The sequence below is a fragment of the Montipora capricornis genome, chromosome 11 (genome assembly GCF_036669925.1).
Source record: "Montipora capricornis isolate CH-2021 chromosome 11, ASM3666992v2, whole genome shotgun sequence".
NCBI classification, from domain to species: Eukaryota; Metazoa; Cnidaria; class Anthozoa; order Scleractinia; family Acroporidae; genus Montipora; species Montipora capricornis.
The window spans coordinates 2,970,787-2,985,786 of NC_090893.1; the positions used below are offsets into that span (position 1 = coordinate 2,970,787).

The window sequence follows — 15,000 nt, forward strand, 5'->3', positions numbered from 1 at the left end:
CGCGCGCCCGTTTTCCTCTTATTTACAATCTATTAATTTATTGATCACTAGAAAACGCAAAATGACCCTAGTTGTGGTCAAAAATGACCCTATTTCTACCGAAAATAAATTCGAATTCACCTTGATTCTACCACTATAATTTGCGCTGCCGTATAATAATAATAATTATAATAAATTTAGTACTTATATAGCCCATTCCAAAGCATGTCTTGATGGACTTTACAATAAAGAGAAATGTTAAACATAACATACTCTTGATTCAATTTTGCAGAACAATCAGTTAGAGTTTGATGTTCGTTTGGTTTGATGAAATTTGAAAATAGACCCAATGTTTCCATACTGCTATCTAGTGTCCCCATCAGGGAATATATAAAGCAGATAAAAGGACTCTTTCGATGTCTTCTGATCACCATGATGAAGACACTAGACAGGAGTGTAGAAACTTTAGGTCTTTGAATTGTTAAGCTACATTAAGAGTGAATTATATAAGAGTGTTTATATATCAATTTGCGGCGTTGCCTCAGCACATTCACAAATGGACTTATTTTTAGATACAATTTACGCGGGCCGCCACTTTAACCAATCAGGAGAAGCCATATCACGAGTGACTGCTTTTGCCATGTTGTTTTTGCCATGACAACTAATTTTCGCGGGAACGGGTATTCTAAAAATAGACTCATTTGTGACTGTGCTAGGGAGCCCACCTATGCCGTAAGAACACTCTTATCTAATTTACTCTGGCTACATTCAAACAGAGTAAAATCAAACTATGTCTGATTTGTTAACTTGGTTGCAATGTGAACCTTTATCTTTTATTCACAGAACAACTTTTGCATAACGTGACTCTTTGTGGTCGGATGAATTGGCGACATATCCGATGTTCTTGGAGAAATAGAATACAAGTGATATCAGCCAGATATTTGAACTGCTCGTGCAGCTGTGACTCTTGCGAGACGCTGCTCATATCTGAAGCGTGTTTGCAAGATGAGGTATTTGGTCAAATTTCGAGGAAGTGTGAAGGCAAAAGATCCTGTACAGTGAAACAACAAAACACAAATTGCAATAATCCCGGGGGCAAAATTGTTATTGGCCTTTCGTACGCTTGTTACACTAAAAACGGAGATGACAGGCAACGCAGAGAGAAACATGACGATGATGATGACGCTGAAGATGATGATGATGATGATGATGATGAAGATGATGATGATGATGATGACGCTGAAGATGATGATGATGATGATGATGATGAAGATGATGATGATGATGATGAAGATGATGACGTTGATGATGACGATGAGCATGACGACGATGATGATGATGATGATGAAGGTGATAGCGATGGTGATAGCCGGTATGCAAGTGGAAGTGATGATGATGAACGATAATGATAATGATGATGATGATGACGAAGATGATTACGATGACGATGACGATGACGTACGTATACGATGATTCTACCACCGATTACGTGCTTAACGAACATACTAATTTAAATGCGGCAAAATAAAAAGATCAATCTAATAGCTGTTTTACGAAGAAATTACCCCGTCTAAAAAAAATTGTCTATAGAACATTACTTCTAACTTCGTGAACAAACCAGAAAACCATTTGAACTTACCTTGTAAACTCCTTTCACTCCTTTACTCGAGCTTTTAGTGCAAAGGTCATCACTATATTAGGCTACGGGAACAGTTCTTTGTCTTTCTTTCCATTCAAAACGACGGCAATTTGCACATTAAGTACAATACGTGTCTTCACGCGTTTTTTCGCTCTAAGTCCATGCGAAATGTTCCATTTTAGCATCACTTTGCAATAGCTTGGATGGTTTTCTTGACCAAAAACAGCGCTTAATTATTCCATCGAAATTGAGTTCTACTGTTATGCAAATACAATATTTTGTCGTAGTAAATAAACATGGACGATGATTCCGTGTGATTCTACCGAAACAAAAGATATATTTTCCAGAAGAATAGAGTTCAATTCCTGATGGATTAGGACAACGACATAGGCACAATTTCTTGGTATTTAGTAGACCAATCAAAACGTAAACAAATGCATGCATCTGGCGCTAAGCACGGGAGAGCGTGCAGCAGCCAATCACAATTTGCTCTCACGTTTCTCTTGATTGACTGAAAATATGGCGGGAAATTTCTGACGGCCGCCAACAAGTGTATTAAAGTCAGGGGCACGCAACGAAGATGTTCTGCAAAATATGATCAAATATCTGTTCCGCAGTGGAAATTCACTTGGCTAGCAAGTTATTTTAAAATATTTTTATCATTTCATTCCATGGCTGCATGAGAACAGAAACTGGGGGAGACTGGAGGAGAACTCGTTCACGAGAAGATTACCGCCGGTTCCGCTTATCGCATGTTGAGAAAAAACACCAGTTTTGACCGGTTTGGCGAGCGGTTTAGATTCATGAGGTTCTTTGCTGGCTGGGAAACAGTAACACAGCGTCGGCTGGCTGGAGATTTTCCTCACTATCAAGCTGGGAGTGCAGAACACCTTTTTTTCCCAGCAAAATTTAAAAATTCATACTCAATGTATTATTACCGTTTTCTTGCATGTTTTTTGCCTATTATTGTGCATTTTGGGAATAATTTTCGTTGGGTGCCTTTGCAAATGAAAGGATACAAAAATAATACGAATTCTTATCAACACGAATCTTAAAATGTATTTGATAAATATTGTATGTTAACGAAGGAAACAGATTCAACAACTCAGACAACTGATAAAACGTTTTAATTTCCTTTTTTTGCTCCAGAGCTGTTTTTTAACAATTTTCCTACTGCAATATTTTAATTTACGAATGTAAAAAAAAGACACCTTAAGTTACTTTCATCTTACAAGCTTATTAAATAAAAAATATTTCTTTTTACAATTTGAACATATTTGACAAATTTAAGACAGGCAAAAGTTTTGATCATATTTGCTTTACAGCAATACCCAGAATAGGTATTTACAGTTATCTTAATACTAGGAAAAGCAAGTAAAGTAAAGTAGAGTCTCTGTTTTCGAGCCAGAAGGCCCATCAGGCCGGCACTTATCTCCGGTTTCATTAGCATGAAGCGACTAGGAGTCTTTCTACTTCCCCTGGATGGGATGCTAGTCCATCGCAGGGTTACCCCCAGCATTTCGCCGGTACCCATTTATACACCTAGGTGGAGAGAAGCACCGTGAAAGTAAAGAACACAACACAATGTCCCCCAGCCAGGACCCGAACCCGGACCACTCGATCCGGAGACGAGCACTCTAACCATGAGGCCACCGCGCTTAATACTAGGAGCCGCAAAATTAATCTACTTATAAATTGTATACATTGTTCCTTATAGCGTGGTTGTCATTAGCGACGCAAGCTCAAGTGCGCTCATTTCACCGTGAAAACGGGGTTGACGCAAGCATACGCAGGATTAAAATTATTTCCTTTTCCCTGTGCTTGTACTTATGCTGCGTTCGCTTGCGTTATGTGAAAACGGGACGTAACGCAAGCGCAGCGCCGCGTTGTAAGAGAGAACATGGAACTAGTGAATCTTTGCCTTCGCGAAGTGTGCTTGTGCTTTGCGTGATGGTTCGTTTTCACTCGACACCAATCTCTTATGTTTGCGTTTATGCTTGAGCTTCGCTAATGACAACCAAGCTTATCAAGTGCATAGATCACTATCCGACAGCTCTCGACGTGTTCAGAGATTTCTATTCCTTGTCCAAGTAAAGATGAATACGCACACTCTGAGCTGGCACATCTAAAGCCGTGTTCACACTCAACGTTGATTATGATCAACTAAAGTATTCAGTTTTCTTCTTTTCACATCTGTGAAAATTTAAATACAATAGGCAGGGTAACCTCGCAGTGTGAAACAAAATGGCGCCTGAAAAATACATTTTTACCCCCAATTTTCTTTTTGGATACCAAGTGCATTTGTTAAGTTCAGATTTAAACCGCGCAAAAATATCCCCGCATTAGTAAGCACTACCGATAGGAAATCCGAGTATCTGGAGATGCGCAGAACGTATGCGCAATAACAATAGTAGGCACCGTCCTTAAGGGACAACGCCCATGGAGAGTCAACAATAGAACACTCACTCCCTTACCCTTAGTCAACCTCCGCATGTTTACCCTCCCGACCATGATATTTTTTGATTGCATGTGACGTCACGGCAGCCATGTTGGTGGAAAGAACAATGGCGAAAACGTCTTTTGGGAATTTGACACTATTATTACGCAAAACTTGAGCTACATTTTTCTATTGTTTTGGCGCCAATATGGCTGTCTTGTCAAGTGAGTGCAATCAAAGAATACCACAGAGGACAGACCTCAGCACTGGGAACTCCATACCCTGCCTATACTATGACAGGAGCTCATTACTAGGAGCCTCCATATGCAGTAGATCTTTGAGTCAACCTTCCCGCGTATCTTTCTATTTTTAGAACGAACCCTTGAGCAGGAGACTCGTATTTACATAAATTTACATTAATTTGCACGATTTAAATACAGTTTTACTGCTTTATTTGTCTTCGTTAGACAATGACTTTACTCTGATTGGCCTTTTAAAACAGTGTGTGCAGAGCCGAGGAAATCGTGGCGTTCTAAAAAAAGAAAGATAAGCGCAAAAGTTGACTTATAAGGACGTGTATGAGAGAGGCAAGCTCCTACTCATGAGCTCCTGACTATGGATAGTGACTTATCCACTGGATAAAGGTATCTTGCCTGTGAACAACTGTGGCCAGCACGAGTTACAAGAGAAAAGAAGTAGGGTCTGCATCGAAAAAGGCATGTCCAAAAATGCATCTAATCAGATAACACCGATCGATAAGCGTCAACTAAGTGTCCCCTTACCATTCTCCTCAACTTAAACGTCAATTGTGTCCAAAAATGCCATTGAAGTGTTTTTCTAAGTAGGTGTACGTTATAACTAAGATGTTTCCTTTGTGGTGTTTTTCAAAATGCAGCGTGCATCTGACTAGCAGTATTCCAGGACATAGGTATTACAACAAGTACTCCAATAAACTTGTTGCCACCCACTTGCGAACTCACTCAGCAAACGAGAGTAGATCAGTGGTACATTTGACAAGATTCTACACTTTCAATTTTTGGCATCTGTCTCTTTGACAAGCAAGCGTGGGATCTCTTTCTCTCCTTCAAATATTTTACCGAACTAGCGAAACTTTTCATTTACCAGTGTCATTTTGTTATGAGTTGAAAGTTGTCATCATAACGCGATGTCGTTTGAAGAAGCGTCATCTTCGCATTCCTTCTGTATTACATCCGGGAGATTCAACAACGATGACCGCTCACAAGAGCAAGTAAAACCGGTTTCAACTGGTTCTGTGTTCGACGCATTTTCCTCTGAATTCTACAAGAAAAAAAGATGGTATTTACTGAATAAATAAGTTCAGGCGAAAGCCAAAAGGTTATGGGGCTATTAAATTTGCAAGACTAGAATATCAATCTTCAACCTTCGATTTCTAAAAACAAAACTTCGAAAAGAAGTGTTTTTGCCATAGAGGTGCAGTACCTTGGAACAGTTTGCCTTTGAGTCACATCTTTATTTATTAAAACGGTTTGAAGCATAAGACTTCATATTAGGAATTTTACCTTTTTAATATACTGTACGTATTACTTAACATCAAGTAATCACAATCCTTATGGATAGTTAATCTTGCATAGTATAATTTGCTTGTTGGTAAAGAGGCTCGTGAACAAACTAACTCTGGTGATACGATGGACGGACGGACGGAGGTTTGGACGGATGGTCGAATGGATGGATGAGTGGATTGACAGGTAAATGAATAGATTAGTTATCAAATGATAGCACGTCTCACCTCTCTACATTCAACTGCTTCACTTTCAATGCTGTTTGAAGTGTCGACTAAACTCTCAGCTAACTGTGAACTCGGTTGAGATTCAATATGCCTGTCTTCATCGCATTGTTGACTGTCATCCTCTGAAAGAAAATTACACCAATTTAGCATTAAGGGTAAATTAAGCCACCCACCCTTCCCTATTCCCTTATGACTGACTCTTCCTGTTGCATAAACCCCTTCCCTATTCGAAAAAACGTTCTTCGATGTACCGCACTGCGACATTTGAAGAGTTATGATCACTAGAAAGACACCTTTATCCTACATAGGGTGCAATGAATTTCCACAATTTTACAGAACACATAAGTTGCCCTTTACGCTTTAGAGGGTGAATTAATAAATATTGTGTTATGAACTAAGACTTAGTACAGCGACATCTGCCCCCTCTATTACTGCATAAGCCCACATAATGAAATCCAAAAATAAAGTGACGTCCCCAGGAACAACTGTAACATATAGAAATTTGTCGTACAAACACCAATTAAATACCAAGTGAGCTTTCGCGCGAAAACATGATATCTTCACACGTGAAGATAACATGTTATTTTCACACGTGAAAAGATCACTGTTGCTATGGTTATATATGAAAATCTCGTCTTTCGATGCCTTTCGTGAAATGATTCAGTATTTCATTGGTGTTTGTATAATAAATAGCATATTACATGGCCGCTTGGAGATGCAAAATTTCTCTTCGAGTGTTGAAAAATATTTCACGAGTGAGCGCAGCTCACTCGTGAAATATTTTTCAAAACTCGAAGAGAAATTTTGTATCTCCGCGCGGCCATGTAATGTCCTCTATGCACATTTAGTGTTTCGTTCGTCGAGTCCTTCACGAGAACACATGAACGCAGCAAATTGACCTGCTCCCCACTGAGTGACTTCGAATCTCAGTTGATAGAGCGTTGCATCGGCATCGCCGCGGAGGTCCTGGGTTCGAATCCCGTTGGAGCCACGTGAATTGTTTAGGCCCCAGTTGTTCAAACGATGGATAGCGCTATCGGTCGGATAAATTGCTACCCAGTAGATAAGTAATAGCGAAATCAATTGCGCTATTCAGTGGATAATGATTTATCCGGTGGATAGCCCGTTATCCACCTTTTGAACAACTGGGGCCAGGTGTCTACAAGAGACAATAAGGAGTTTAAGAAACGACAACGGCTACGGCTACGGTTACGGCAACGACAACGCCAAAAAGCAGTAATATTATTGGTTAAAAGAACCAAAATGATCGTGCTGCACGTGCGGCACGCTTTTTTGAACCTTTCTCTCTCGTACTCGCCAAAACTACTACGTGAAATGACCAAATTTAAGGTTTTGACGACAACGTGGACAAACTACAGTAAATCTTTCAGTCTCACTCTTTACTTCAAATCCGTCCGTACCAATCCAGTTATAGGACACGTCGCCCATATTTTATAATATAAACAAGATGGAATAATCATGAAATACTTAGAAAAGCTCAAACTTATATTTTGAAGTGACGTTTTCTTCGCCGTAGCCGTCGTGGTATCTTAAACTCCCTAATTGCTTCAATTGTCCAGATAAGCGCAAGAATCGCTTCTCTCCTTCAACTGTAACCTTTCTTCTCTATTTTGCAAGCTCACAAAAATTACCAAGGAAAGCTTTTTCCAATAGGTTTTTACAATTTGAGATCTATCCTCACAAATAGTACCCTGCAAGCAATGGGTTTCTCTCACGCTTCCCGAGAGAGAAACCACTACGAGCAACCGTTTGATTTTCCATCGAGCATGTGCGAAGAACGTCACACCCCACGTGATGTATTGACATCACTTCGTCTTATTTCGCCGGAAATCACTACACAGCGGGCTCGCCCAAACGCAGCAGTTACGTAGCTGAACGCACGCGCAAGCGCCAAAACAAGTTTACTAACTCGTTCTACCGGTTCAAATTTAATTTATTCGTCAATAATTGTCATGATTTCAAATACGCGCCTGCAATTGCTCATTTCCACGTACGTTATAGATCTTAGCATTCAAGTAAGAAGTTGATGGTAAAAACGCAATTCTTATATTTTCAATTTCGTCTTAAAGCGATGTCCAAGAGAACGACTCGCTGTAAGTAGAACTCGTTTTAGAAACGAGGCTGTGTGACCCAAAAATATGCGTTCTCCTATAAACTATGTCTTGACCGATGTCGGCAGCAAGTTTAGTTCAAACAAACAGTTAACTATAAGTTATTACCTCTGCCGTTTGGTTTTTTCCTGCTTTGCTTTTGATTAAAGTAAAGATCGACGTTAATTTTTGTTCTTCTTCCTCAAAAAGCAGATTTAAAAACACCAGCTTCGTACCTGTTATTCCACTCATCTTCCTGACCGGCTGGTTTAAGGATTGCCGCATTGCAATATACTCTGCGCCAGGCAGTAACGTTACTCTCTGTTCCAGTGTACTGTTCGCTGAGTTCTGAAACCATTAAGCAATGCAGATGTTAAGATTTGTACTGGCGTGCGCAAAGCAAATGAGCAATTTTAAAGCCTTTGCTGCGCAAAATTATTTGGAGACAAAATAATGTTCTCGACTTAAGAGTATCACACAGTTACCTGTTGACAAATTGTGTGCATTGACAGCCCAATTCTTTAAAGCTGGAATAGTCTCCAAATTTCTGCTGTGAACGCTGAGACTACCCCTGACTTCCAAAGGAATGCCTTACTAATTCTTGAGCAATTTTTTGTGGTGATGTAAAATCTATTTTGTAAGTACCATAATTTAAGTACTGGTACATTAATTCGTTCATTTGTACTGTTTACAAGTCATTTTTATAATGGTAAATGCGTCTTAAAATCCTCTGTAGTCTTCTGACTGCTAAGAATATATGATATCCGTGTATGTATGTAAAATTGTTCCAAGGTAAAACGATCTCCAATCACAACCATTTCCCGTAATTATAGCACTTTGGATTCTTTACTTTAAACGTCTGTTTACGAGCCAGAAGGCCCATCAGGCTGGCACTTATCTCAGGTTTCATTAGCATGAAGCGCCTAGGAGTATTTCTACTTCCCCCTGGATGAGATGCTAGTTCATCGCAGGGTTACCCCCAGCATTACGCCGGTACCCATTTATACACCTGGGTGGAGAGAGGCACCGTGAGAATAAAGTGTCTTGCCCAAGAACACAACACAATGTCCCCAGCCAGGACCCGAGCCCGGACCACTCGATCCGGACCACTCGATCCGGAGTCTAGCACTCTTCCTCTTTTTCCAACAAAATAAAATGGCAGAGTGCCAAAAAATGGCTGATTGCACAGCATGAGGGGTGGGGGTGGCGGAAAAACCAGAGTCCTAAGCAGAAATAGAAGCTACGACCTCAGTAACACAGGTCGGATTCTCTACTCATTGAGCTACTAGAGCTGTGGGAGCTGGGTCGTTTATCTAGGTTCTGAATGGACTGGGGTTAAAGGCCTACGATTACCCTAAAGGCATTGCGTGCCGTGGAACAATTTTCATAGATGAAAATCCCGTCAAAGCTGAAATTTATCCAATCAGATCTCTACGACGGTCGAAAAGTCTGTCTGTTGAAGGCGGATCTGTAAGGAGGTCGTAGTTTCGAATCCTGCCTATAGGACACTGGTTTTTGAGTAGTCCAAGTATCTATTTTCCCAATTCTAGAAACAATTTCAAAGAAATCCTTCGTTGAGTTTCTGAGAACAGGCACAAATGATCAGGACAAACGCTTGAGACCTCGGTTTTTGTATTGTTTCGTTTTGCCTGTTGTTTCTTGCGCACAAAAGAAGAGAACCTTCAGTTGCACTGGGGCCTTTCTTCGCTGCATGCTACAGAGCAGTACTTCAGGGAAGCGGTCAATACCTTTGGCGTTTCTAAGTTTGATTGCAAAGTGCTTCGTCGAATCTTCTCCGACGCTCTCGATCGGCTGATAGAGTCGGACTTACTCCACCACGGACGAGCTACAGCGTATGCATCTGATCGTGACTGGCAGCGGATTAACCGCAAATATTCTTCGCGCACCTGAAAACAGTGAAAGAAAAGCCAGACTTCAGTACGCTGGTTAATACGTTAAATACACCGCAAGTATTTCGCGATTACTCCATCTTGCTCACCTTGTACAATACGAGCGAATTATCGTCTAACTGGATGGATACCAACGGTTTTAAAGTAACGATGAAAAATGAATGGTTGGTTGCTCTAGGCTCGCGTCGTCAAAACCTAAACTTTGGTGATTTCACGTTGCTGTTTTGAGGAGTCAGCAACGAAATGCGCAGAAATGCGTGCCGCACGTGCAGCACGAGTATTTGTCTTTTTTAGCCAATAATATCCTTTCTTTGTGGAATTTGTTGTCGTGACCGTTGTCGTTGCTTGAACTCTATCATACTATTTATCGCCATGATTCCTCAACCTCGTTATGAGGGAAAAGCCCTGGGAACGCTGTATGTTTTGCCTTTCAGTTGCATTGACTATTTCACCATCCCATAATGCAATACGTTGGGGGGGGGGGGGGGGGTATTTACATAAAATTATTATATGGCTTGTGTTTGTAGCCGATATAACGCCCGCTCTGATTGGCTAATTGTGACTGAATTGTAGGGCGTTATTCTCCCGTAAGGCCCACGGGCCGATTACGGGCTTGCAAAAACAAAGCAAAAGGTAATTAAAAAGCCATATAATAAACTACTTACTAACCGAGCTAGCTCGAGCCGTACTGGGGAATATTGGCTCTCGGTCGTTTTTGTACGTACTGCCACGACCTCGGGCCAATATTCCCCAGTACGGCCCTCGCGCTCGGTTAGTAAGAAGTTAACAATACAAGTTATTTATACTCTTGGGACTCTATCATGCCTCAGTGAACTGAATATCTATTTTTTTAATGCAAATATCCCCCCAAAATGAAATGAATTATGGGATTGGTGAAAAAGGCGAATTGCACACTTCGACCTCACCAGCGATTGCTGTTTGCATGAGTTCAAATGGTTGAGTTCATACTTGGAGGTTTACTCAACCTATAACAACCAAAGACTGTCAAACTCTATGCTCTATTCTCTCGATGAAACCAATGATGATACTAAGTTTTTCATACCTTTTCATCCCCAATGCAGTGGAATAGAAATATAAGTAATCCCTGCGCAAAAATTGAGCCACAAATTAGAGAGATGAAGCTCAAAAAATGACACCGTGCAATGGTTGACCCATAAGGGTAACGCACAACATTTCTCAAGATAAAGTCGGAATTACACTCCACCATGCCCCAGTTTCCCAACACCTGTACAGGTTTTTCCAGTGCAAAAGTCACACTAGCTGACAGTTTCGAAGAAGAAGAACGATACATAAATTGCATGCAAAGCTAAGTAACTTCAAGGCTATTTAGCACACCGCAAGAAAGTGACTGACATCATAATCAGTATCAATGTCATTGTCATCGTCGTCATCGTCAACGTCGTCATCATCGTCGTGATCATAATTGTGATCGTGATCGTCGTTGTCATTGTCGTCACCGTCATCCCTATCACCGTCATCATCGTCGTCGTCATCGTCATCGTCATCATCATCATCATCATCAACATCAACATCATCTTCATCATCATCATCAACATCAACATCAACATCAACATCATCGTCATCAACATCATCATCATCATCATCATCATCATCATCAACAACATCAACATCATCATCATCATCATTATCATCATCAACATCATCGTCATCATCATCATCATCATCATCATCGTCGACGTTGTATCACCGTCATCATTATCAGCATCATTGTCATCATAATTATTATTAACATTGACCGAGAGTCCATTAATTTGCCCGCGAGTAAGATCAGGTTTGTTCCCATCATCGTAAGAAAATTGTCTATTTTAAGACCAAGTGTTTCAGGAAGACTAACAATAGACCAAATCGACTAACTCAGTCAATGTTGTACGCAATTCAAATCTCCTGGGGTTAAGATTCATTGTGTATTGTATTTGTATTATAATGTAGCATTCATATTTAAATGATACGGAAATACCTGAAACAAAACGTTTTATTCCCAAAGGGTTTCAATTGGGTACAACATCGACTTAGCCAATTTGGTCTATTGTTTATTTTCCAGCAAAACTTGGTTTAAAAATAGACACTTTCCTGACGCTGACGGACACTAGGCCAATTTGGGTAAATCTTACTCTTGGATGATGGAATCTTGCATTGACTATGTCATAGTCATCGTTATCATTAAACAAAAAACATACAAGGTGTAAAGTATCTTGTGTGGTTGGACACTCATGTCGACTTATTAGCAATACCAATTTCCACTCCCTACCTGTAGAGTATTAAATATATTGAAAAGGTAAGCCATGAATATCGTGTCTTCATTGACTACAAAAACTCCTACAATCCAAGTTAAGCCAAGTAAACAAGACAGAAGGGCACAGCCTTTGGACCAGTATCTGTTAGCAAAGGAAACAGATGGTTATCAGTGGCGTATATAGCTTTGTGTTGTATATGTAAATATCCCCTCAGTTAATTAAAACAGTTTTGAGGCTTAGTTACACGGTGATCTTGAGACTTTATAAAAGTACAGGCGTATTCTCTGCTTTCTCAAATCCCATAATACACTTTTTTGCCCTCCCCCCCCCCCCAATCCCACCCATCCCCAAAAAAAGAAATGCATAGGCATTTTTTTCGTGTTCACTTTGGACATCTTCATATCCCAGGAGAAATTGCAAACAATGATTATGCTTGGTTTTTTGTTTTTGTTTTTGTTTTTTTTTTGGGGGGGGAGGGGGTTAACAAGATGTATTATGGGGATTTGAGAAAATAGTGAATATGTATAAAATAATAATTTCTTCGTTGATTGAAAAAACTGGCTTGCGAAGAGATAAAAAAGAGAAAAGTCAAGGACATAAAGATTGTTGTTGTTATGCGCATGCCTAAGATCCTCTTTTCAGCCTGGAAGTGAAACAATGGAATGATAACATGTCGTTTTAGCCAAAGCTCAAATTTTATTCGATTATAACACGATTTTCAGGTGTGTAAGGCGCCTGGGAAGTTTGGTGATAAGGTTTTGACGTTCATGACGTCAAGGGCAATCTTTCCGGTTCCGTTACTTTGTAGGAAACAGTTGATTGTTTGAGTTGCCTTTTCGGATGACGCGACATGCTCGATCCATGCAGTTACCCTTGGAAACGAAAGAAGGTTGCCCCTGACAATATTGTACTACATACCAGGTGTCTTACTCAACTGAAAATCGAAGTAAGAACCCATTTTTGAAAGGACGCATTTGCTTCAGTTTAGTCAAGCTTAAAGATTGAGCAAAGAACTGACTCACCTAATTTTCTTTATACTTGTGTCGCTTTTCTTTGTGCTGCCTCTACTTGACATCACCATAAATGTCTTGCCCAGACAAATAAAATTAAACTGAAAACGAATTTCAAGTGTGAGAGTTATCGCAAATGATGCAATAACAGTGACAAACTTTCTGAACGATCCTGGAGATGTTTCTCTATCACTGTCTTTTGAGTCGCGAGAAGCTTACGACCTTTGCGTTTATATATATGGGTTATTGACCAAGCGTGAGGTCAAGATGGCTGGATATTGGCCAAGTTCTTTTTTTGCGTGTTTATGGACCGAGACGACGTCGAGCGAGCAATTGTGGGGAAATTGAATTCGGAACCAGTAAAGACAAACATAGTGGGGTTTAACTCGAAGCACCCTTAACAGATCCAGCTTCCCACGTACTGAGAAACGATCCCTCCCGAAGTACGTTAACCTTACCAAGCAAACCAAAAGGACAGGTCCAACAAACGCCCAGGTGAAATGTCTCTCAAGCGATAGCCAACAACTGCAACAAAGGAAAGAGTCAAAAATAGCAACGTTTGTTGTTTATTTAATCCCAGTTAAGCGTGTGGGACGGCGCAGTTAACTTAACAGATGTCCAATTCGTCATGATTTGGTGCATCTAGACCCTACTTTCACAGAGCAGAATTACTGCCGGCAGTAATTACGCGATTACAATTGCTACCCTTAGTGATTGGGTTAAAAATCTCGCGCCCGTTTATCAACCAATGAGAAGGAAAATCACATCCAATCGCGGCTTGTACGCTGATTTTCCCGCGCTTTGAGCAAGTTACATGGAATTGATACGAATTTGGATTGGTTCGTTGTTCTGTTTGCACCCCTTGTGATCGGTCGAAGTAATTATAATTTGGTATTTGTTTTTCGACACTCGATCGAAAACCGCTCTAACGGTTTAATGCGAGAAGGAGAAGGATAATAAACTACAATAGTTGCTTAGCAACGGGCGAAGAGACAACTAGGTATCATTCAGAACCTAGATAAACGGAATCACTCCCCAGGAGTTATGAGGGAGCTTAAGCAACAACGACAGCGACGGCAACGAGAACGTCATCGCAAACTATAAATTCACGTTGTTGCAATCGCTTCGTGACTACTTCAACCTTTTTAATATGACAAGGGTGTAGTAGTTCGTCAAAAATGACACTGGTCAGAAGGGCGCTTAATTTAGGGGAGAAAATGAAAATTTATCCTCAAGTGCTGGCGTTCTTCATAAAACCTCAAATTTTGCAATTTCACGTGTTTTTTTCTTTTGCTGACGACGGCAAAGAAATGGACAAAAGTGAAAAACGCACGTGCAGGGCGTGCAAAGCTATTGTTTTTCCCCACTAAATATGCAAATTTGTGACGTTCTCGTTGCCGTCGTCGTTGTTCTTGCTTAAGCTCCCCGTTGTAGCTCAACGGGTGGATCATCCGACTGATGTTATGGAGGTTGTAGGTTCGAATCCTTCCTAGGAATCATGAGCCCAGCAGAGTGGCTTCATAGCTCAGTTGGTAGAGCATTGCACCAGCATCAGCGAGAGGTCATGGGTTCGAATCCCGTTGAAGCGACTTGTATTCTTGGTTTTTCATATGACGTCACGGCCGCCATGTTGGAGTCCCCAAACAATGAAACGGCGGCCATGTTGGAGTCCCGATCCAATCCCCCGGGAATTGAACCCTATTATTATGCAAACGTTTTCTTAGTTTTCGTTTAAAAACATGGCTGTTGATCACGTGAGTGAAAACCAAGAATTGTTCAGGTTTCTATAAGAGACAATAGTTAAGTGTAAGGATCACTTCTCCCTTTCGTCTATAGCCCGCACTTGAAACACTTACGCATTCTGAATGTT

At 40.6% G+C, this 15,000-nt stretch overlaps 1 protein-coding gene across 1 annotated transcript in view; it reads right to left on the reverse strand.

Moving 5' to 3' along the window:
• Positions 1–4,502: 4,502 nt before the first annotated feature.
• LOC138024013 (adhesion G protein-coupled receptor L4-like) overlaps positions 4,503–15,000 on the reverse strand; it is a 38,359-nt gene continuing 27,861 nt past the window's right edge. Inside the window, exons 21-28 of the mRNA XM_068871104.1 lie at positions 13,589–13,655; positions 13,143–13,231; positions 12,135–12,261; positions 10,908–10,949; positions 9,683–9,841; positions 8,171–8,282; positions 5,824–5,945; positions 4,503–5,354 (exon numbers count right to left, since the gene is read on the reverse strand). Coding sequence (XP_068727205.1) covers positions 5,211–5,354; positions 5,824–5,945; positions 8,171–8,282; positions 9,683–9,841; positions 10,908–10,949; positions 12,135–12,261; positions 13,143–13,231; positions 13,589–13,655 — 862 coding nt within the window. The 3' untranslated portion in view covers positions 4,503–5,210. The remainder of the gene's footprint in view (positions 5,355–5,823; positions 5,946–8,170; positions 8,283–9,682; positions 9,842–10,907; positions 10,950–12,134; positions 12,262–13,142; positions 13,232–13,588; positions 13,656–15,000) is intronic.